Source organism: Rhipicephalus microplus, chromosome 2, assembly GCF_043290135.1.
Source record: "Rhipicephalus microplus isolate Deutch F79 chromosome 2, USDA_Rmic, whole genome shotgun sequence".
In the NCBI taxonomy this organism is placed as follows: Eukaryota; Metazoa; Arthropoda; class Arachnida; order Ixodida; family Ixodidae; genus Rhipicephalus; species Rhipicephalus microplus.
This window is the reverse complement of record NC_134701.1, coordinates 222,930,720-222,954,818: the sequence shown is the minus strand read 5'-3', so window position 1 is coordinate 222,954,818 and position 24,099 is coordinate 222,930,720. Positions and strand designations below refer to the sequence as shown.

General features: G+C 44.7%; 2 protein-coding genes across 2 annotated transcripts; both read right to left on the bottom strand.

The window, feature by feature from the left end:
- Positions 1–6,884: 6,884 nt before the first annotated feature.
- On the bottom strand, positions 6,885–15,499 carry LOC119170397 (very long chain fatty acid elongase 7). Its single transcript, XM_037421542.2, has 2 exons — positions 15,280–15,499; positions 6,885–8,265 (listed from the first exon to the last, which is right to left on the bottom strand). Exon 2 carries the CDS (start codon positions 8,191–8,193, stop codon positions 7,390–7,392), a length of 804 nt encoding a protein of 267 aa, XP_037277439.2. The 5' UTR covers positions 8,194–8,265; positions 15,280–15,499; the 3' UTR covers positions 6,885–7,389.
- A 1,520-nt stretch (positions 15,500–17,019) lies between these two features.
- On the bottom strand, positions 17,020–23,802 carry LOC119169369 (very long chain fatty acid elongase AAEL008004). The gene is made up of 2 exons (XM_037420468.2): positions 23,621–23,802; positions 17,020–19,018 (listed from the first exon to the last, which is right to left on the bottom strand). The coding sequence occupies exon 2, from the start codon at positions 18,954–18,956 to the stop codon at positions 18,153–18,155; it is 804 nt and encodes a 267-aa protein (XP_037276365.2). The 5' UTR covers positions 18,957–19,018; positions 23,621–23,802; the 3' UTR covers positions 17,020–18,152.
- Between the last annotated feature and the right edge of the window lie 297 nt (positions 23,803–24,099).

The window sequence follows — 24,099 nt, the reverse complement described above, 5'->3', positions numbered from 1 at the left end:
ATACAAGCGATGCCGCACAAAAATTCCTATGTTCAAATTTCAGTGCGAAAATCAGAAACATGACCGTTGATTTGTATTCTAATGGAGCATCTGCAATTGCGAGCTTAACAACATTACACCCGTAAGCAAGTAACTTGGTCCTCCTCGATGCGTTGTCAGCCTCTAGAGAGGGTGCATAGCGTAAATTCGAGAAATATCAATTGTTATTCTAAAAATGTACATAACTTATTTTATGACTGATTGAAGGCCGGGTATTAGTCAAGAAACCGCACCTTTACTTTTCGTCACCAAGTATTTTTTTTTAGTATGCTATAGCACCGATTCATTTGAAGTTAATGTGTTGTCGGATAATTCGTGGTCACGGAATGAAATATAGGGTCTAAAAATTCAAGCTATGTAGCTTCATCAAATTTGTAAAAACAAATTTCTTTGCGTGCCTTCAATTGATTGCGGATGTATTTGCAATTATTTTTAGTTTAATGCTGCTGTATTTAAACTTCAATTACACCCCTTGTTTCTTACTTCCCGTGACGCAGCTCTATAGACTCCCGAGCTCCTCAGTGTTTTTCACGTGTACACAATGTGCGTTATCCTTCTCAAGAAATAGCGTGTAGAGCTCGAGGACGCACCTCGCATTCCTCCAACACTGCCCACCCCTGCAAAGGGTAGCAAACCAGTTTCTTTTAGTGGTTAACCTCCCAGCGTTTTCATTTCATCTATCTCTCTCCATCTCTTCCAATGAAAGACGGAGCTAGGTTATATATGGTGGTGGTGGTGATGATGATGATGATGATGATGATGATGATGATGAGTGGTTTTTAATTGCGCAAGGGCCAATTGATGGCCAAAGAGCGCCATTTCTAAGAGGCAATATAGGGTGAAACTCGCCATATGTAGACTCCCTGTTGGAGAAAATGCGGGCGAGGCTTGCCAGGCTAAAGTCATAGAACTGATCTTGGTAATGGTCACGATCATCACCGATTAAACTAATTATGATCATCGTCGTCATCATCATTATTATCATCGTCACCATCAAGAAAAGCAGCAGCAGCAGTACCAGGAGCAGCAGCAGTATTACACGAGCGGTTCCATTTTCAACCGCTTAAAACTGCTTTCAGTATGTGGCTGTCATGGCGGTCGTCAAACCCTGGTTCTGTTACAGTGGCTAGGACAGGGAAGTGTGATGTGCGGAAAGCGGCGCCTAGGAGCGCTCTGAAGCCTCTGAGGAGGAGCCACATGGGGGCGCGCGCAGTCGTTTATACGAAAGGTCCCTAGATGAAACTTGTTTCATGTAGAGACCTTATTTACACCTTGTTTGCACGTTTCCGACAGTTTTGTCGGGTGCTTTCGTCCTCGTTTTTTTTATTATTGCGGTGGCACTCTGACACCAATTATTCTGTATGTACTCTCATGGCGCGAAAACAAAGTCATTGCTTCGTCCCGGGATACTCTGCAGGCTACAAGTCTGCTGAAAAGAAGCATGCGTTATTCGGCGTTCCAAAGGACGAAGCTCTGTTTGCGCAGTGGCGGAGAGCGATCCCGCGCGCTGACAAGCTGCTGTTGTGCCAGCTGCACTTCGACAAGAGGTACATCTCCCGGCACTTCGAGCACACGGTGAATGGCGAAATTGTCCGCATTGAAAGGGATAGGCCCATAGTTGTGCTTGCCGTTCAAGGGGGGGGGATTCATTGCAGGGCGCCTCCTCCCTACAAAATCAGTGTATGAGGAAGATTTTGCGACCCCCTTTTAGATGACTAAAAGAGTGCTCTGACGCCTAATCAATGTCCCCCCTCCAAGGCGACTAGGGGAAGGGGGGGCACCCGACCCATATGCCGCCCTCGTGTAGGCTCATACGGGTAGGCCTTTCGGAGAAGCCCTTCCCATTTCTAGACGTCCTTGAAATCACTTTTTCAAAGTGGTTCAGCTACAACGAGCTTCACAGTGACAGCATAAAAGAGCTTGTTTACTGCTTGACTGAAAAAAAAAACGTCACACTGGGCTGCGCACAACATGGTCTGAGCCTCACCAATCAAGTGTCCAAGTTTTTTCTACTCACCCATTTGCGTTTTTACACAAAGGCACTCCACAAGGAGCGAGCATCTTCCCGTAAAAAGAGGAAGTACCTGAAGCTCACACGCGTCACTTAGGCTTGCAGCCCATTGTTCTGAGGGACGTTTGTTACCTATAACTCTTTTTTTTTCTTGGGGATAAAAAAAGACACGCCACCAATTATGAAGAATGCATTGTTGTTAACAGATAGTGAGTCACTGGTCGGAAATGCGTTGTATGACCTGTGTGCAGAAAATAAAAGGTTTTCATCCAGATACGGCTCGTGATTCTTGTCTCTGAGTTTGACGTTACGAATGATGGGGCTTTATTTACAGATTAGTGCTTCAGGGAATAAGGGTTGGGGCAAGCAATGACTCACAACTGAGTTCATCGTTCCACTCTTCTACCACGTCACATTGATAGAATGTTTCAGCACCGTCGCGCGCTCACTTTCGGCACCCTGTCGATATTTCATTTCAGTCATGCACCCGCGTTGGCATCCTGTTATTACAGAAGCTAATTAACATATTTTCTCGGTACCCATTTGAAGCCATGTGCCAGTATCAAAATATATTTAAATGTTTCACATTGCCCGCGCGCATGGTTTATTCCCGTCTCTGCGCACCTCATCACCGCCTTCGGTGACGTTGGATGGATTGGTTGGATTGATATGGCTGTACCCTTTAGATCGGGTGATGGCTAGCGCCACCAAGCCGTAATACTTAGTGGACCAAAAGCTATATTAATTTTTTCCTGTAAATAGTGAGGTTGAGGACTCGTACTTTGCAGTGAAGGGTTTAATTTTCACTCGTGCCTTGGCTTTAGCCACCAATCAGATAACCTCCTTCTAGTTAATCCTACCCACTTAAAATCTATTTTGCCCTCCCTGTCCCTAAATCCCAGTGGTTTGAAAAACTCTGCGCCATCATCCTGAACTATAGGGTGAAGCCCTTTACAGAACATTATCAAGTGTTCGGCAGTTTCCTCTTCCTCTCCACACACACTGCATACCGTGTCTACCCCTTCATATTTGGCCCGATACGTCTTGGTTCGCAATACTCCCGTCCTGGCCTCAAACAGTAAAGAACTACCCCGAGTATTATCATAGATCTTTTTTTGCCAATTCCCTGCTTAAAAATTCGATAGATCTCTAGTGCGGACTTCTTAATCATGCCAATTCTCCACATATCGGTCTCAGCCTCCTTCACCTTCTTCTTAACCGATAATTCGTTTTGGTTTGGCCCCCTGCTGTTTTCTAAGTATTTACCAGTCAGTTTTCTGGTTCGCTTGCTCCATTTTATATTGACATTCTTCATGTACAAGTAGCTGAATACCTTCCTAGCCCAACGCTCCTCCCCCATTTCTCTCAATCGCTTCTCAAATTTTAGCTTGCTGCTAGCTTCCTTGCCCTCAAATGATGTCCATCCCAATTCACCTCGTACTCCCTGATTTGGTGTATTCCCGTGAGTTCCTAAGGCAAGCTTACCTATTCCACGTTGCTTAATTTCTAATATTGCAAACGTATGCAAACGTGTGCCAGCGCCATCTGGTGGTTTCCTCCCAAGGCGTTACGCGCTAGCCGGCACGTTCATCACACTTCCCTATTCTAGCCACTGTAGTTCTGTTTCTCAGCTGCGACGCGCCACGACCAGTGTGCTACTGTCGCGGTTCTTTGTTGCTTCTCTCACGTGAAGCCTGAAATGCTCACCTTGCTCTCGATGGTCTGAGCAGCCTCTGCCTCGATCACGTATGTGAGTGGGATTTTGTTCAATAAAGTATCGAGGGGGCACTGCGAAATGAAGGCATGCATCGCAGCTGTTACATGGCTTCTACTGCTGCTTATGACGTGTCCATTTTCTTTTGACAAGCGTTTACATATGAAATATTGTAGACACATTCCTACTTGAGCAGCAATTTTTTGACTTGCTTCCTGGCAACTGTGCGACACGAACTCTCTTTGTTTGAAACATTTTTTTCTTATATGGTATTTAATACAAATGCGGTTAGCGTATATACATTACAAAACGTCCCATACAACACTGTGTCTACAAGGGTAGTTGAGCAGCACACTTAATGAACTTTGTATACTAGTCCGGCTGAAACTGCAACTATTCATAGACATCTTTTAGCTGTACAGTCATTTCTACGAAGTTGGAGTTCCTTTTCGGGCGGATTGGTAACTACATAAAATATAAAATAAGAAATCAAATCTAAAATATCAATTTTCGGATCCGTGTTGATCTCTCATCATATCACACGCTTGCGGTAACCATAGTTAGCAGTCTAACTGCGGTTATGCCTGCCATCTAGGTAGCTACCTGCAGTCGTATTTGTCATAGTGTTCATGTGACAACGTTATTAATGGGCTTTATTTGAAGTTAAGGGGCGCCAATCAAAGTACCAACTAAACATTTTTCTTCTTCTTTATTGCGATTGAAATTATATGAACACTCTTGGCTGGATTTTGCCGCCGGTGTCTGCGTTGACGGGCACTTCGCAGTCACCCACCGTATATGTATACGTATTTATACATATGAAAACGCAAGATAGAAAAAAATCTATAAAAAATGGCAGTGTCTTAGCTCAGCTATGCCAGGATATACGTAGCGTTAGCAAAGGTTCAGCTGATTATTCTTAGCTTTCTAGATATCATTCTTACAGCTGTTCCAATGACACACACACGGTATTCGTATTATGTGGCACATGTATATTTATTTTGCCGGGCAACTACTTCGGGATCCGATGAGTTAAGCTTCTCCGCTCTACTGCACCGTTGAGCAGCATTTGCACTCTCCTTCTCCATGGCTATACCACAGTGGCAAACGCCAGTCAGAGGCGCTATCAAGCGGCCCCAGCGCAGTGTCAGATGGCGACTGCACAGGGAAGGCGCGCGCGTCGGCGTCCATATGTGTACCAAGGCTATGACGGCACTCCTCTGGAAAGCGCACACCGACCGGCGGCGGCGAGTCGCGCGCGGCCGCGGCCGAGTGCGAGGGAGGTGCCGGCTCCGGTGCGTGACACCACTGATCGTCTGCACAGTACATCGAATAGCGCACACACCGGCGGCGAGCCGCGCGCGGCGGCGGCGGAGTATCATTGCGCATGCGCAGACCAGTGCCACGCGAAATTGGCTCAGCAAGGCCAGTGTTGCTAACGCTACAAAAGACTCCGGTGCGCGAAATCAAACTTGGGACCTCTAAAACGTGATTGCGAGGCGTTAAACACTGAGCCACGGAGGAGCACATTTCTGAACGTTCCAATGCAAGCTGTTTATATCTACCACTTACCGCGGGTGACGAGCATCTCGGGGGAGGGGAGAACTATCGTGTTTCGAGCATTACCAGAAAGATGGCGATATGAACGCGCATCGCCACATCGTCACAACTCAGCGGCGCGCGCTCTCGATCATCTCCCACACGTACTTTGCCCCGCGGATAGGGAGCACGGTAGACGCTAACGCGCATGCTTATTTCGCGGTGGGGACAATCGTATGTCTTGGCTGGCCTTTGGCTTTCACCGGACCAATTCTGTTGTAGTTACCGGGCACACAATGGTCACTGCAATCGTTGCGCACTCTCTGTTTTCGAAAAAAAAAGTGTGCTTTGCAGACACAACGAAGTAACAACTGAGACGCTTATTTGCGTTCATCTGTAGCTGTGAGTACGTTTTTTTTTGCGTTATTTGTGCGTGAAAAACGTAGGGAGCGTTTCAATCTGCTTGCCATTCTACGCGTGACCTTTTAATTTGTTGCTATCGCGTTCGTTCCTTCGCCTTCGCGGCAAAGCTGTAACTTTTTTCTTTCTTGAGTTTTCCTACATATAAGTACGTATGTATACATACGTTGCACGACGGCAACTTTGGCAACGGTCAGCCAAGACTGTTCATATAATTTCTATCGCAGTAAAACTGAACTGTTGCATTAACCGCTCAAGCAAGCGTATACATACCATTGGCACTTGAGCATTCCGTTCAGTATCTGACTTGTTTGCAGTGCGAGTAGCCTGCATTGTACTTGTCTCTGAAGCGATATACTCGCGAAGCTGCCTATTTTACCAGCTATGCGAACACTGGAATGCGGCTTCAGGGTATCCTAAAAAGCAACAATGACTTGTTTTAAATTGACAAACTGAACTCTGAGAACTCTAATGCCACTTGTTTCACTATCCCAAGTTCAATATTAGCGAAGAAAATCAAGGTTGAAGTTTCATTTTGCGCCAGAATCTGCGCGTGTGTCGCAAGAAATTTCGAAATGTAATTTTGGTATTTCTTGGTGGCATATGAAATTTCATTTGAAATGTCATGAAACGTCGTATGCTGAGCCTATGGAATCCACAGATTACGATGTACTTCAATTTTACCCACTGGAAGCTGGGTAGGACTCAGTAGACAGCTTCAAAAATTTTCCGTCATTTTGTCTGGTGCGGGAACTTCCAGGTGGCGTCACCACTCGCATTATCTTTTTGCGTCTTGTCTCGCATACTAAGCGTCGTGTCGCGGTAAGAGTGATGTTTTCTGGATTTAAAAGTTGTACTGCACATATGCACGAAAAATCGCTTTGCTCTTAAGTGTCCCTTTAAAATGGCCGCTGTCCTCTTATGCGTATTTTTCCCGGAAGTGGCAAGTATTAGAACACACCCATAAAGGACTTACAAGGGTGCGTAAGACTCACAGAGGGTGAGTGAAACTTACGTTGACTTACAGAGGGTGAGTGAGAACAAGAGAAGACAAGCAGCATGGTTAACGAGGTTAAACAGTTTGCACGGCTATCCTGCATTGAGTGATGGTTAAACAAAGAGTAGATGAGGCGTAAAAGAAAAAGAAAAAAAAGATATGTCATCGTAATGTAGTTCTTCATTCAGTACCAACATTTCCACATGCATACTATTTCTGTTAAAGCAGGTTTGGCAGGCGACCAACAATGGTGCAGGGGTTATTATGCATCAGAACAGAAAAAATAACTTTGGAACTCATACAAACGCCGTTGTACTCTGCAAAAGGGAGCTGTACATTCCCGCTAGTTCGGTATATTGAAGTATAAAAGCAAGCCACCTCTCGTAGATAAATTTATTTCCGACAACAAGAAAGAGGTGCTTAATACAAAGATTTTTAATAAATAATGAATTTACAAATTTTAAAACTACACTTCGCACAACATTGCATAAAAATGTAAGTAAGTGTCAAGGTGTGAGTGTCTTCACCTAATATAGCGAAACGAACTTAAAACACATTTGAGGACAGTTTCCGGCGCATTGCCTTCAAGCTAGACAGGTCAGTTTACTCATGTCAAAAGTACTGGAATAAAAAAAAATACAGTTTTCACTGACTATACTGGGCATGAATCTACGGGCTCTTTTTTGTGTAGGCTTGGACATAGAACGTGCAGAACCACACTAAGAGCATGATCGCCTGTGCTGCCTCGAGCCACACGAAGAGCCCCACGTAGTTGCCCTTGGCGAACATCATGCCAACAGCGTGCACGGACAGCAGGAAAAATTGCAAAATCTGCATCATGGTCATATACTTCTTCCACCACAGTAGCCGCTTGTAAGCGGGTCCAAGCGCCGCGAGGAAGTAGTACGTGTACATGAACACGTGCACAAAAGAGTTCAAGCATATTATAAACGTCATGTGTGTCTGGGAGGCGTAGGTCACGTTCATCCACAAGTTCCAGGGGACGATCACGTGGTGCACGACGTGTAGCGCGCTGATCTGCTTGTTCTTCTTCCGCAGTACAAAGAACACGGTGTCGGCGAGCTCGCCCAACTTGAAAATGTAAAGCCACCACGACAAGTGCACGATCTCGTGGCTTGCAGGTGAGTCGGTCGTATTGAGGTCCTGCAGAAAGGTGTAGCCGAGGTCCCAGTACGCGAGCTTTACGAAGCGGCACAGAAAAAAGGCACTGAGCAGGGAGGCCACAAGGTTGTAAATTAGGATACAGGTCTTTAGATCAAAGGGCTTGCGTCGTGACATCCAGCGGGGACCAACCACCGTGACGAAGTACACATATGCGGCCGTGATAACGAGGAGCGGCAGTGGATTACCAGTCAGTAGCCACCCTTCTGTCCGATGGTCACGCTTAGGTAGCCACGTGCAATTGGCATTGTCAGTGAAGAACTCAATCGACAAAGCTATCTCAGGCGCCATGAAACGTTGTCCCCTGCGAAGGTCGGAAGAAGCCAGCAGTATCCGTTCCTCGCCCGTTCCACGGCTAGATTCCTGCAGGATCACAAAAGAACACTTCTCACAGCAGTGCTTTCACCTTCTTATGTTCAGAGTGATTATAATTGCGACCATCATCACCACGCTGAAACACCATGCGACTTCTCTCGTTTTCTATTATCATGACCTTAGTCGAAAAACGGACACACAAAAACCGCACGCTGGCAACAAATTCCTTCATGAAACCTTGTACTGCACCCTTCATCACTTCACTGCTCACAAAGCACTCAGGCAATAGTCTACCAGAAAAGATCTCTTGTCTCGTGGAGAAAGAAAACACACACACACACACACACACACACACACACACACACACACACACACACACACACACACACACACACACACACACACACACACACACACACACACACACACGCACGCACGCACGCACGCACGCATGCACACACACACGCACACACACACGCACACGCGCACACACACACACACACACACACACACACACACAGTTGCATGCAGTATATAGCTCTACGAAACATGGAGAGGCAAGTTGCTTTTCACATATTTTCACATATTCGCTTCCGCTTTTGATGCTATGAGATCACCTCAAGGGTCGCGTGCGCCGTAGTCGTCAGCCGCCGGCGCCGGTGTCCGTAACCACTATTGCAGCAAATGAGAAAAAAAACTCGGCAAATAAAAACTAGCAAAGACAAAATGGGACTCGAACTCGGGACCTCTGCGTGCAAGCCCGGCATTCTATTGCAGAGTTAAGCTGGTGCTTGAAAGTTTGTGGAACTGGCCTTAGGCAGACTTGATGTTGCGAACTTGATGTTTCTATGACTAGACCGACACTCAAAAGCCCTGGTTCACCAAAACATTAAAACGCCTAGAAAACAAAAAAAACGCCTCTTACGTTCAGCCAAACATAAGGGAAGCCAATGCGCATGGGAAAAATACTATGTAGCCAAACATGACTACCTAGGAAAGATATGCGAAGCAAAACACTCTTTCTATAACTATAACTTGCCGACCATTCTAAAAAGTGATCCACGCATGTTTTTTTGAAATTATCAACCCTCACCCCACGCAGTCTACTAACTTCACCGACGATGCCGGCAGAAATGTAAGGGACGTTGATTGTGCAAACATCTTTAATAGCGCATTTGGATCAGTGTTCACAAAAAAAAACATACCTTTCATTTTACATGCCGACTTCCACTATCGAACTCTTGATGCCACCCATCACATTTTCCGTGTCTGGTATAATATCTATAATTAACAACCTAAAGCTGTCGTCCTCCGCGGGTGTAGACAATATTAACTCCAAGTTCCTTAAAAACACTGTAGATGTCTGTGCCGAATATTTATGTTTATTGTTTTCGCAGTCACTTGCCACAGGCCAACTGCCCGACGATTGGAAAAAAAAGGGAAGGTCATTCCAGTCTTCAAAGCTGGTAACAAAAACTCGCCTCTAAATTATCGTCCCATCTCATTAACTTCAGTGCCTTGCAAAATGATGGAACACGTCATAATCACTCACATTATCAGTTTTCTTGACAAGGTTAATTTTTTTCATCCTGCACAACATGGCTTCCGAAAAGGGTTTTCATGCGAAACTCAACTAGCACTTTTTGTTCATGACCTTCATTCCAATCTCGATAATAACCTTCAAACCGACGCCATATTTCTAGATTTCACCAAAGAATTTGATAAGGTACCTCATAAACGCCTGTTACTGAAACTTTCCCACTTAAACTTACACCCCGCAGTCTTAATCTGGACCCAAGAATTCTTACATAACCGTTCCCAATCTGTCCTTGTAAATGATCAGCTCTCCAGCTTTATTCCGGTTACATCAGGTGTCCCACAGCGTTCCGTCCTTGGCCCCTTGTTATTTCTAATATATATTAACGACCTACCAACGAACTTAACTTGTAGCATACGCATGTTTGCTGATGACTGCGTTTTGTACCGCACAGTAATGAATGTATCTGATCAAATTAGCCTCCAAAGTGACAATAACCAAGTGCAGCGTTGGTGTGAACGGTGGCAAATGGAACTTAATCCTAACAAATGTAAACTTGGGTCGTTTCAGCGTCGCCATAACCCGCTCACCACTTCCTACGTAATCTCTAACACTCCTGTTCAACTTGTGCAATCCTACAAATACCTTGGCCTAACTTTGTGCAGTGACCTAACTTGGGCTGAGCACATCCGGACTATCATCGCAGCTGCTAATCGTACTCTCGGCTTCCTAAAACGTCATCTGCGCAACACACCCCGCCATGTTAAATTATTAGCATATCAGTCCCTCGTAAGAAGCAAGCTTGAATATGCATCGTCAATTTGGAGCCCACAACACGCGTATCTCATTGCTGCACTCGAATCACTTCAAAACCGTGCTACTAGATTCATTCATTCCTCATATGCCTATCACATTAGCGTGTCATCTTTAAAAGAAGAAATTGGCCTGTCCCCTCTATCTTCCCGCCGCCGCATTGCCACCCTTTGCTTGTTTCATAAACTTTTTCACAGCCCACTTGCAATCAAACCTTACATTTCCCCCCCATTTCGCAGGTCATATCGCATTGGCCATGTCTTTCAAGTTGCCCGTCAAAGTTCCCGCACAGTTACTTTTGCTGCCTCATTTTTTCTTCGTGCAGCAAAAGACTGGAATGACCTCCCCCACCATATTGCAGCAATCACCTGTTCATCAACATTTATGCATAGCGTCACAAGCCATTTTTCAAGCTAATTCATGGCTTTTTTGTACGTTTTTTGTAACCCCACCCCTTATGTAATGTCCCCCTGGGGACCTTTAAGGTAATAAAATGAAAATGAAAATGGAATGAAATGAATGTAATCCAGTAAATATGAACAACAAAGTGTTTCAGAACGGCAAACGAACAACCAGGTGTCACGCAATGCAAATTGTGTAACGAGTGAGTCATCGGATGCTCCTACCCCCAGTACAAGAGCTTCAGGCATAATTCTTCATCGTCGTCAGCCACATCAACAAATAATTGCACAAAATTTCTTGCGAGCGTGCAGCGGTTACCACGCTTCTCGGAAGAATGACGAAATGTGGCATAGTGAATGTCTACCAACTACACAAAAATACAAAAATTATGATTTCTTGTGTAGTGGGTACCCTGCAAGTGTCTTGTAGAGGTTACCCAAAGAGAGCTTAAAAAAGGCCGTTTTTCCAGCTTTCAGTTTGACTGTGCTGCACGTTTCGCGCAAGCCGGGTGGTTTCATTCATTTTTTTTGTTTGCTGTTTCGAAAAATTATCAGTACTTTTCTATGACTCAATTGACACTCTGAAATGTTTAACTGGTGTTTTTGTCCAATTAATGGCTGCAAAATATTCAGGAGTTGAAGGCCAAGATCTATGCCAAAACCCGAGGCCCTTACCCCAGTTTATATGGCGTCCTGTAACTTCAGTGAGACATTTAGAAATTCTTAGTGACGCTTCAAGTCTTCATAAGAAGTACTACATATCGCAACATCGTCAGCATATGCAAATAGTTCGACCTCTGAGGATTGTAATCTAAACCCGCTAATGATATGGTTCTGAAGTATCACCAGACATAATTTTTCGGTATATATGCAAAACAATAATGTACTAACCTTGACGCACTGATCGCTCAATTTTAATGGCCTGGGCGGGGGGGGGGGGCGCTATGTCTCTAGGCACACATGTAGGGCACAGCACAAAATAATAGACAGTTATAGTATACCGGCCTTACGGGATACCGGCTGTACCGTGATAGCGGGATGGTAGTGTGCACGGGCAGATACGTACGTTACCCGTACCGCTTACCGTACTCACGCTATTTTTTATATTTAACGTTACCGTGTTATCGTACCTGTACGTAACATACGTAAAACATGGCGGCGCTCTCGGACGCCCGCTTCGAAGTGATTTTGGCGTTGTTGTTGAACAGTTAACTTCGCAGCAAATGACTCTTTAAAGTAGCTTCGCTTGCTTTCAGTTAGCTTCGATAACCGAGTATTACGGATAAGTTGGCGTTAATTTTGAGATAGCTTCCCGTTTTGAACGTCTCTAGTCCTAACTACAAAATCGATGTAAACAAATCGGCAACATAAATGTTTTTGCGTTTAGTGCGTGGTTCATATTTATTTACTTTTAATATTACTAAAATAAACTTGTAACAGTGCTTCGCACTGTGACACAGGCAGACGTGTTTGGCGCATAGGCCACATTTAGGGTTCGCAATCATCGAGCGGTATGTGGCGTTGTGCTCGCGAGCGTTTATTACCATTATCATCATCATGCTTAACGTGGTAGCGCCAGCAGTAACGTTCGGCGGTGGTGCTGGCTGGTTGCACATGAGATATCAGCGGTCGTCTTTGGCGTGTGGGGGTGGGTACGAACGGTTGTCTTCCGCGGTGGGTTCATTAGCCCCGAGAAGTTGGAGTGGCGCTGCCTGGCGGATGACGTCACGGCACGGACTCTTCGATGCCAGCCGCGGTGCGCCTACGCTCGCGTCGTGCGCTGTTCCGCGGTTTGCGACCGCTTTTTGCTTGTCCCAAGCTATGAAGGAAACAGAATTGATAAGGTTTCAGGTAAAACAATAAAAGGTTTGCTTTTGCTTCTGCACAATCGTGTAGCAATGTCAAAGGAGTGAAAAGGTCTGTGTGGCGCTGCTAACCCCGATGATGGATGCCATTCGTGGCCTCCAGCCGCATTCCGACGGGTGTGAAAATCACGTCACACAAAAGACGACACACAAAAGAAAGAAGACTCAGGACAACCTGTGTTCTCCTCTTTTTTTGTGCGTCCCCTTTGCGCTGGGTTTTTTTTTTTTACATCATGAAGAAAAAAACGTTCTTTTAGTTTTTCTGACGTTTGTGTTGAAAGCTTTGCTATCAGCGGTGCTCTCACGTGAAGCTCCAATTAGGGTTTGTGATGCGGTGGTAGAACACTTCAGTATTTTACACAAATCAGGGTATATGACTACATACTCTCTGGCGACTGTTCAGATGAAACCTGTTCTTATATATTATCCCGGTAAATGAGAAATATCTCATTATTGCTGAAATAATTGTGTATGTGGCAGTGTTGTTTTGTTTAATTGACGAATATGTTAAGTGAGGGCTTATGACAGCCATATTCATGCAATGTCTCCTGCTGGAGCAAGTGCAGTTCTGTCAAATCATTCAGATTATTCCGAGATGTGGCGTATATATAGCTTGTATACGCTAAAGCTCAATGTATTTAGTGAATTGAAAACGTCCCCAGTTTTATTTATGATACTTCGGCACAGATATTTCCTAATCCCGGAGTCTATGCCTAGTTGTAATAACGTTAGTACCACTTAGCACATTTTTTATCCCCTATTTCGTGGTATACACGAGAAAAAGAAGGAACGCCTTCTCCTGCATCACCATTTTCACAGTAAATCTTCCTTTCGGACGGTAGCCTGCCGATCCTAAACTAAATAATGGAAACTTCATACAGCTTCAAGAACTTTCACTAGTTGTGAAACCTTGCCTTTTGTATCTTGTGAAATTTGCGTCGCGAAATTGAGGTGTACTCACAACGTATATCGCTAAAGAGCGTGTACATGGCGGGCGCAGAAAAAGCCTACAAGGGCCGGCGGAGCAGGCGAGTCCTTGCCGTGACGTCAAACCACCGCGACCACAGCGACGCCAGTGTTCGTTCTCGGGGCTGATAGCTGGACGGCACCGCGGGTCAGTTTAGCGTGAGTTTAGCGTTGGCGGCGCCACCTTCGCGCTACCTTGTGTTTGTTGTTATGTTGATTGAGTGCGTTTCAATGTTGTGTAAAGTTGTTTTAACATGTTGAGTGGCGTAATTCGATTCGGCTGACACTATCGTCACCATAAAAGAATGAGCTGTAAAAGAACGCGTTCAATGAATGTGTTGTTTTGATCGTTTCAACCGCGTCTGTTGTGTCCGCTCGCTCCGAGAGCGCGTGCTTTGATCAGAGACCCCACAACACCTTCAGTGCAAGCTTTGGTACCTTTTCCACCAACAATTTCTCTCTCTTTCTTTCTCCCTCTATATACTCGTTGTATCGCCCATTGAGTTATTGCTTGATTCTTCGGACAGATCGGCGCACGTCATGTGGTAGTGAAGCAGAAGGGAAGGAAGATGCAGGCGACAAAAAAGAAAACGAAAATGGCGCATGAAATTTCATGATGATGATAATCATTTATATCTAGGACGCACGTGAAAATAAAGCTGTCAAGGTAAGGGTGGAGAGGGGTGCCAGTTTGGAGGGCATCGCATACTGACTAATTTATTGCATTGCTACCAATCTCCATTCACGTATCGTTCGGAGGAAAACCTTTAGTTCCTTCTTGCATATGACCAAGACGCCACGGATTTAGTTTTGACAGGCAGTGGGTAACAGCGGCTATGAACTCGACTTTAGATTGTAGGCCTGATCGAAAAGCGTGAAGACTGGGTAGCGTGAGCAAAAAAGAAAAACAGTGCAAACAGGTGAGCTTTCAAGTCTGGTGAAGGAGGCACACAGAAGTAAAAAAAATAAGTGGAATATATACCCGGGACAAATCCAAATATATTGCTACTGCAGACACATTTATTTTCCGTGGTATTGCGGCTCTACGAACTGATTTTGTTTAATAAAACGTGTTTGTTTGTTCGTAAATTATGGTACACTGACAATGCACCGTTTGATGAATTTAAGAAGCAGCAAGGTCACAATACAACACGCATGTAGTCATACTTATATACGTAGACATAAAATCACTGACAGCAATCTCCTCGCTCGCTACTTTGGTTCTGAGAATGGTATTTGTGGCGCCCTTGTCTTTCTCGTCAGCAGAAACGATATCACGTGACATGTGTTTCAACTTGGAGGTGATGGCTTTCAAAGGCAATAATTTTAATGTTCCTTGAAGACGCGTGTGACAGACCCATTTCATCAAGCGCAAGAAACCTTAGCAAGCACCACCTTCCGTCATCTTAATTATCCCTACACTCTTCTCTATGCATTATTCTTGTATTTACAGCAGGCAGAACAAATTATCCAGACTTACCTCCTATAAGCACCTCAACGGAGCGTGGCTTAAACTCGCCGCCTAGTTTTCTAAAAGAAGGATGGCGGGGCTAACGTCAAGCGACATCACCACATTAAAACGATATAAACGATAGAATAGCCAGCCGCGTTCACCAAATTTTCGCAGCTGTTTTGGACGTCGTGATTGGTCGTCATGGGCAAAGACAAATGGCCACTCTTGATACAGCTGCACTATTCTGCCGTCGTGCACCTGTGAGTGCTCTCTGGAACATTGATCGTTGTATAGAAAATTCGCATCTGCTATCCGCAATGTCTCCATGTTTCTCGTAATAAGCGAAAAACCGCCAGGCCTGCGTGGGACGCGCAGCACAGTCACAGCGAAAGCTGTAAGAGCGGCCTTTCAGAGCCTTTCGAAACACTCTTTGGGTAACTGCCACACGCACACTTGCAGGGTACCCACTACAGCATATCATAATGTTCGTGTAGTAGGGAGGCATTCACTATACCGTCCTTTAGCATTCTTGAGAGAACCATGGTACCGGTTGCAGACAGTGTGCGTTATGCTTGTTTGTTCTCATTTTATCAAAAACTTTTTTCAAGTGCCCTGTGAATTGGTGGGATGGGCCTGGAACCTGCCTATGCTTTCAGCCAATGGTTGCTGGCCCTTAGCAGCTTCATCGTCTCGCTTCACCACCCCAAAGGTTCTTTTTTTTTACTTTGCGTACAACAAGTTTCTTGTACAAATAAAACTTCATTTGTGATAACTTCACGGTAATTCTGTAGATCTTGTGTGTTTGTGTGCTTGCTTCTGCGTAAGATTTTACGCACGAATTACTTCCACGATTAAACTTCTCTACAGGGAGGGTCAATGGCATGGTATAAGATATACAGTCTGCATCTCACGCCGTTGCGAGTTCCAATTCTGTATAAAGTGCAAGCGACACAGCTGTGGGTGAGCCTGTACTTTTAGGGGCGAAGCTCCTTATGGCGTGGCTTGTGCGTCCCTCGTAGTACGTAACCACCAGTTGCACATACCCGAAATAGCGGTCCTTACAATTTTGACCTTTAAGGTGGTTCCGGTGAGAGATTTCTTCTGTGCGTTGTTGACAGTAAAAGATAGTGCTCAATGCACATGTTAATGGCTGCTAAGGGGGAATGAGAGACAGGAGCATTCGGCTTTTAGGTAACGCGCACGCTGCGAGCCCCATTAGCAGCTATTGGCATGTACATTGAGCACGATCTGACAAAAAAGGGTTGCTACGTTATACTCGCTGGGTGTAACCTCCTTGGTTTTAGAAAGGTTAAGCGAGCGTTGGGCCGCATAGCCATGATTACAGTGAACTGGTATATACCATGAACTCGAGGTGGTTAAAGGTGGGAAGTAAACCCGAAGCGCAAGCCGTAAGTGTGCATGTGCCACCTCCCGTTTAGTCCTTGAAATGTCCGCTGGATGGCGGTGCTTCTATATGGAGAATATATGATGAAAAGATGCGAGATGGTGGTACTTGGAGTGCTGAATAGATGGACGAACGGACACACAGACAGATGCATGGATGGACGCATGAACGGACGCAGGCGCGGATGCATGGACGAACGCAGGGACGGACGCACGAACAGACGCACGCACGGACGGGTGGATGGATGCATGGACGGTTACACAGTCGTAAGCAGGAACGGACGGAAGCAAGAACGAATGGACGGACGAATGCTTCGACCCACTCCCCATCAGTCACTCCGTGGATATGCTGCCATTTTTTTTCCTAAATATTAACCAACTGGGGCTGCTGATCGCTGCATTCAAATTACACATGTTAAATTCAATTATTTCACTTTGTTATTGTAAAGTTGGAGATAGTTACAATTTCAATCGCACCTGTTACAATCAGTAATGAAACTTGCCAAATTACAGTGATGCATACCCACCTGAGTATTTCCTGTCGCCACCGTGCTTGACTCGAGCTTAAACAGCAACACAGTAAGAATTGAGTGTCGCTTACGTTTAGCGCACAAGAAAACGTCTAGTTGTGGTCAGACATCCATACAGGCAGAATATAAGGATTCCGGTCAGTCGCCGACTTGTTTTCAAAGCCAGTTAGCCTGTATTGCTTTGTTATTGCTGGGAAATTCGCGACGCTGTCTATTTTTACAGCTGTGTGATAATTGAAATGAAACTCAAGATGGCCGTCACCCGCTTAGCTGTCTGTTTGACTATCTATGGCAAGTTAGAACATATGCAGGGAAAACCTTCAAAGAATACGGAGTAGGATGGAGAGCACTATAGAAGAAAAGTACGATCCTTAACAAGGTTAAACAATCTGCCTGGCTATCCTTCAATGAGGAATGGGTAAAAGCGGGATTGATAAGGAGAAAAGAAAAAAAATCTGCATTGCATAGCGTTTCATTCTATACCATTATCTTCACAAACAGGCTAACGCTGTTGAAACACATCCAGGTGACAACCGACATCGGTTCCCGGGTGACAATGCTTTACGTGAGATAAAGTATTTTGGATCTTGTACTAACGTCATCGTAACGCAGTGAAGTTAAGCTTTACGTTTCAGATAGTTGCTATGTTCAAGCATAGAAGCATATAAGTTTTGATTAATCAATATGTTTGTCACATGAAGAAGCACTTCTTCGTCCACATAATTCTCTTGAATACCTAATATGTAAATCGCTAAACTACATTTCACAGGACATTACATAAGAATGTAAGCAAACGACACAATGTCAATGTCTTCAAACATTACTTATTTGAAGATAAAAATTAAGTTAAACACTTTTGAGAAAAATTTCGACACGTTACCTTCAAGCTAGACCACGCAGCTAGTTCAAATCCAAAAGACTTGAAGAAATAAAAGGCCTTTTTTTACTTTCAAAAAAATGATGGAGCTAAACTTTCTTCTTTGTGTAGGCCTGAATATAAAAGAGCATAAACCACACGAAGAACAAGATCGCCTGCGCTGCCTCGAGCCACACGAAGAGTCCCAAGTAGTTTCCCTTGGAGAACACCATGCCAATGGCGTGCACAAGCAAAAGGACAAATTGTGAAATCTGCATCAGCGTCATATACTTCTTCCACCAAAGTAGCCGCTTGTAGGCGGGTCCAAGCGCCGCGAGGAAGTAGTACGTGTACATAAATACGTGCACAAAAGAGTTCAGGCAACTGATGAACATCTCGTGCGACTGGGCGCCGTACGTCACGTCCAACCACATGTTCCAGGAGACGATCACGTGGTGCACTACGTGGAGCGTGCTGATTTGCTGGTTCTTCTTGCGAAGCACAAAAAACACAGTGTCGGTGAGCTCGCACAGCTTGAATATGTAGAACCACCAGGACAAACGTACAATCTCGCGGCTCGCCGGTGTGTCGACCGTGTCGAGGCCCTGCAGAAATGTGTAGCCCAGATCCAAGTAGGCGAGCTTCGCGAAGCGGCACAGAAAGAAGGCGCTGAGCAGGGAAGCCAACAGGTTGTAAACCAGGATGCAGGCCTTCAGGTCGAAAGGCTTGCGGCGAGACATCCAGCGGGGACCGGCCACCTTGACGAAGTACACGTACGCCGCCGTGATTGTGAGGACTGGCAGCGGATTGCCTGTAAGCGGCCAACCTTCTGTCCGATGGTCGCGCTTCGGCAGCCACGTGCGGCTGGTATCATCAGCGAAGAACAGTGTAGACAATGTTTTGCTAGCCGCCATCGCACGCAGTCCAGGTTGAGTGGCAGAAGGAAGGTGGCACTATACGTACCTCGGTTGAAGACCTGCAAGATCACAAAAGCACGCTGCTCACGGGAGGACTTTCGCCTTCTTCTACACAAAGTGATTCAACTGGCGACGCATCGCGCATCGCCGCGTCGAAGCGCCAGATCTTCCTATTTTGGCCATAACTCTCTATCTATAGCGATGGCAGTACCGTATGAGAAAGCACCGGGAACGTTCATACCCGGTCCGCGCAGTGCACAGGTCCGAAGTTTTATGAGCCGTTTGGGGGCCAGAAAAAATAAGCGCACAGTCACGAGGCTTCCACTCCTTCTTTCCAGACAGCCCAGCCCGCCTTCTTTGTACGAAACAAGGATGAAAGGTGCGTTCGCTAGAGGCTGTCAGATGTTACAGTGTCGGCATTGTGGAAGTTCCACGCAAGCCTTGATTGGGCGCAGGGAACGGAGGCGCTGGTGCATCGTGACACGTGAGGAACTGAGAGGGGTGCTTCGGTGGCTCAGCACTCGTTAGAAAAAAAAGAGAAAAAAAAACGGAGCTGTCAAGGTACGCGTGTGTCTGGTAGAAAGACGACGGTCCCACCCTTTGGGCTGAGCACACTGACCGATTTATCGTGTTACTACAGACCTCTGTTCCCGTCTCGTCGGGAGGAAAATCTTTAGCCTTTTCCTGTGCGATCTCGACGCCACGGTTTTAGCCCTGACAGGCAGTAGGTAAATTTGGCTATGACCTAATTCGTAGATAGTACGCTTGTCTGAAAACCGTGAAGAGCGCGTTGCGCGAGCAAGGAAGAAACTGCATTCAGTTCAGTTTTCGTGGCTCGTGAAAGAGCAAAACGGAAGAAGAAATAACTACGATGCATAGCCATGGAGCGTCAAGATTACCCTGTACACTGAATATAATTCGCTTTGGCTTAAGTACTGTGGCATAACGAAGTGATTATTGCTTTTGCAAAGTGAGTTGCTGCTGATAAAATATAGCAATCTGACTACATTTTTTATGTAACTAAGTAGACATACGGTTATTACGCCGGTGTATTCTTCCTTATTCTCGTAGATTCTAAATCGTCAACACAAGTCTCTTTATTTGCTCTTTTGTTTGGCTAGATATTTTTCGCGCCCCGGTTTCTGTCATCAGCGAAAAGTTAAACATTTCACCCGTGTTTCATGGCTCCTTATTTTTATATGGTTCCTCAAACAGCACATTAGTTCAAGAGCAAGTGATGGTTGTGAATGGCAACACTTCTGGCGTAATGATCACTGATGACGCCTGCTGCGAACTACTTCCATGAGGCTCAAGAACGCTTAGCGCCTGCCATGACCTTCCGACATCCTGATGATTCCACACGCTCCTCCCCATTAAGGTTGTGTTTGCAGCGTTTATCGCGACTTACCTTCCGTAAGCGGCTATACGAAACGCGGCTGAATCTCCCGGCGAGGTGTCCTAAAATTATGACGACGGCGCGAACGTCACGCGAAATTGCGTAATTGTAACGATTTAAATGAGGGAATCGCCATGTTGACCGCACTTCTACTGCTGGTTTGGGCGTTGCCATTGTTCGTCATACATAACTCTAAATGGCGTTAAACATAGCTGCACCATTCGGTTGTCGTTCCAGCTCACTCTGTCCGGGACATCGTTTTGTTGAAGAGTCGCATTTGATATACGCAATGTCTTTATTTTACCCCTAATAAACAATGAATAATTAAACCCGAAGTGGGTTCAGACTTTGAGATGTATACGGCATCATGTCCTTTCTTCATTTCTTTAGAGTATCACTTATCTGATTTGGTCTCAGCCGGAACTGAAACATTCTGTTTGCTACTCTACGTTAGGGAGAAGAGGAAGGAAAAGAAAGACTAGAAGAGAAGCGGTGATGAAGAGGAGGCGTGCAAAAATAAAGAAAGAGACGAAAAAGTGAGGATTTGGAGTATTCTGAACAGCCCAGTAGGCTGCTGCCACGTGAGAATTCCACTCAAGCCTTGATAGATTGATGGTTCGAAGACACTTTAGAACAGCATTCTAATACTGTCTATTTCGGCAAGGGCCTGTCTTCAGGGTGTGCCCACATGCTGTTGAGCTGCGGCCTGTGCGTGCTGTAGCGAGGGCAGTGATGAAGAGCGTGCTGATTTGTCTACTCGTTGCCGCAGTGGTTGCAAGTACCGCTGTCTTACATGCATATTCGGAAGGCAAAAACTGTTGTGAAAGTGGCACAAAACCACAGTCGACAAGCTTTTCGTCTTAAGCTCACAAGGACGAAGCAGATGGGGGCTGAGATCAAATGGATGTGCCAAGGCTCCTATTGGCTACGAGCTGGGTGGAGGGGGGTATCTATTTAATACGTCAAAAAAGTGCTCTTTGCGTAAAAGTACTCCGCGGCTGTATACCTTCATCAACTGATGCGTCAAAGGCACAGAAGCTGCATTAGAGATTACTCACACACATTGAAAGAACCATTTGCTGATACGAAGACTGCGCTAAGCGTCTTTGGCAGATATATTCTAATCCCAAACGTAAACGGTATTTAGCAAACAACAAATCAAAGATAATAAACGCTATCAACTAGTTCTTTCTAAGTTGCCTCTATTCTAAACTTTTCTTCGAAAGTAGGTGGCTCTAAATAAAAGAGAGGGAGAGAGAAATAGATGAAAAAGAAAGGCAGGGAGGTTTATTCGATAATGGTAACCACATTGCTACTATGCGAAGGAATGAGCGAATAGGGGTCGGAAAGAGGACAGAAAAAGATTGAGTATCCCCTCCCTCCCCCTCCCCCCCCAAAAAATTGCCTCGTATATATAGAGGCCAAAATTAAGTTTCCTTTTGCCTAAATGCGACGGATTTTGTTCATAATGTGTGCATTAGTATGGGCCGTGAAAAAACAAAGTAATCTGAAAAAAGTTTCTGTACTACATGATAAAATCATTCGTTTAATTTATAATTTTCCATACAGACATAACATTCATCATTTGTTTATTTAATACACCATTATTAGCGCTTTCAACTTATACAAATATAAGCTGCAGCGATACTGTAAGATTGAACAAAAAAGACGTTTGTGAACATTATCAGAGTTAGCTGATATTCAATCTTACAACTCACACTACAAACATTATAATCAGCCTTTTTGATTGATTGATTGATTGATTGATTGATACGAGGGGTTTAACGTCCCGAAACCATCATATGATTATGAGAGACGCCGTAGTGGAGTGCTCCGGAAATTCCGACCACCTGAGGTTTTTCAACGTGCACCCAAATCTGAGCACACGGGCCTACAACATTTCCGCCTCCATGGAAAATGCAGCCGCCGCAGCCGGGATTTGATCCCGCCACCTGCGCGTCAACAGCCGAGTACCTTAGCCACTAGACCACCACCGCTGGGCATAATCAGCCTCTTTGGGTACTTCCTCACACAAGAACAAATTATGGTGTGCAAAGAGTCTCTTATCCGTTACCGTTACAATTAAACAAGCTCCATTTTGCGGGCATTGAAATTACAAACATTACACAAGCACAGCTTCGAGAATTTTCAATTAATTCTAACTGTTAAAGCACAGAATGAGCATTTACCCCCTTATGTGTATCATGCAATGTGTTGCCATGCTCTGTGCCTCTTTTCTATTCTGTTTTTACTGTTCTCTTTTGTCATATTTGCACAAAGCTCATCAAGATTACACAACCTGTACTGCTTCCATTTTAAATGTCTCTATTATATGTGCGTTCATATATTTGTGTAACTAAAGTGAGTTACTGTGACCATTATAAGTATTCTGTCGCCACCACTTTCTCTGCCTGATGTAATTGGGGGCTGAGAACTTAGTCAAGTGGCCTGTCGCTTGTTTTCTCACCCCATACATCAACTGGATTGGGTTATTATAACAATTGGGTTAGTAATAAGAATGATTTATTATTATTATTATTATTATTATTATTATTAATATTATTATTATTATTAATATTATTGACCAAGCGGTTATCGCGTTACGCGGCTGAGTGCTTCCAATTTATTTAAAATTTGAAATTTTCGCATTTCTATGTAGCCATGCTTTGCTCACTTAAATCAAACAGTTGAATGGAAGGGAATAATCTGGAGAACAGACTAATGTTCCATTTTTTTAAAGTGGGTCTGGTGTCCAGGATAATTTTCTTAGAATCGGAACATGACTGACAAAACAAACAAAAATAAAAGAAGCGGTGGAAAGAGCAAGCGCTGCTGTGAACCTTCCCTGTATTCATCACTGTGGGCAGACAATCCGTTGAAGTAGACGTTCTCGTATCACTCATAACTGTCGTACTAAACACAATATCTAATCACTTAAACACAAACGTCTTAATGGCAATACTAGCTAAGAAAAAGAAAGTGTATGAGTTACTCTTTCGTTTTTTCGTTACTTGTAATGTATGTCGCTATTTTAAAAGAGGACGTCTTCTGAGTCCGAGGGCTCTCCTGCGAGAGTATACAGTGATTTCACGAGAGAGTTCATGCGTCTAAACAGAGTCGTAAACATGACAGACCAGGGTTCATAAATAAGAATCAAATTATTTTCCTTTAGTGTGGGCTGTGCAAAGCTGAAATGATATCGGCTAAAAAATCATAAAGATTTGGAAAGAGCAATTAGTCAGGCACTCGTCCGCGGTATATTTACCTTTCTTTGCTTTTGCTGCGGGTTCCGAGCCGTAATGCGCAAAAAGAAATGGCAAACCTCGCAAATGAGAAAATTATTTCTAGCGTTGTAGGGTCCTTCGAGCACCATGTACATGTGACCCTTCCGAAGCTCAGGCAGCCGCTGTAGTATTGCAAGAACTTGCAACGACAGCTTGTAGGCGGTATTGCTATACTGACCAAACAGCGACAGCTGCATATCCAACCTAATGCATACCAACGTCCGTCTAACTGTAGAGGTGGGTGTATGGTCAAATTAATTTTTTATCCCATTAATACGCTGGAAAAGAACGAAAACAAAAAATTACCTGTACAGTCACTGTTCTGGCCCCTGGAATAAATTTCATGGTATTCTTTGTAACATGCCAACAAGAAAACGAGAAAGCCTTCGGTAATTTCTTCTACGCTGAACTCAATTAGTATAGAGGGATAATCAGTATGTCTAGCTGCAGATGGTGTGTC

What these genes read in the sequence shown, in the direction of transcription:
- LOC119170397 (XM_037421542.2), bottom strand. Translation starts at nt 8,193, where the DNA reads ATGGCGCCTGAGATAGCTTTGTCGATTGAGTTCTTCACTGACAATGCC.
- LOC119169369 (XM_037420468.2), bottom strand. Translation starts at nt 18,956, where the DNA reads ATGGCGGCTAGCAAAACATTGTCTACACTGTTCTTCGCTGATGATACC.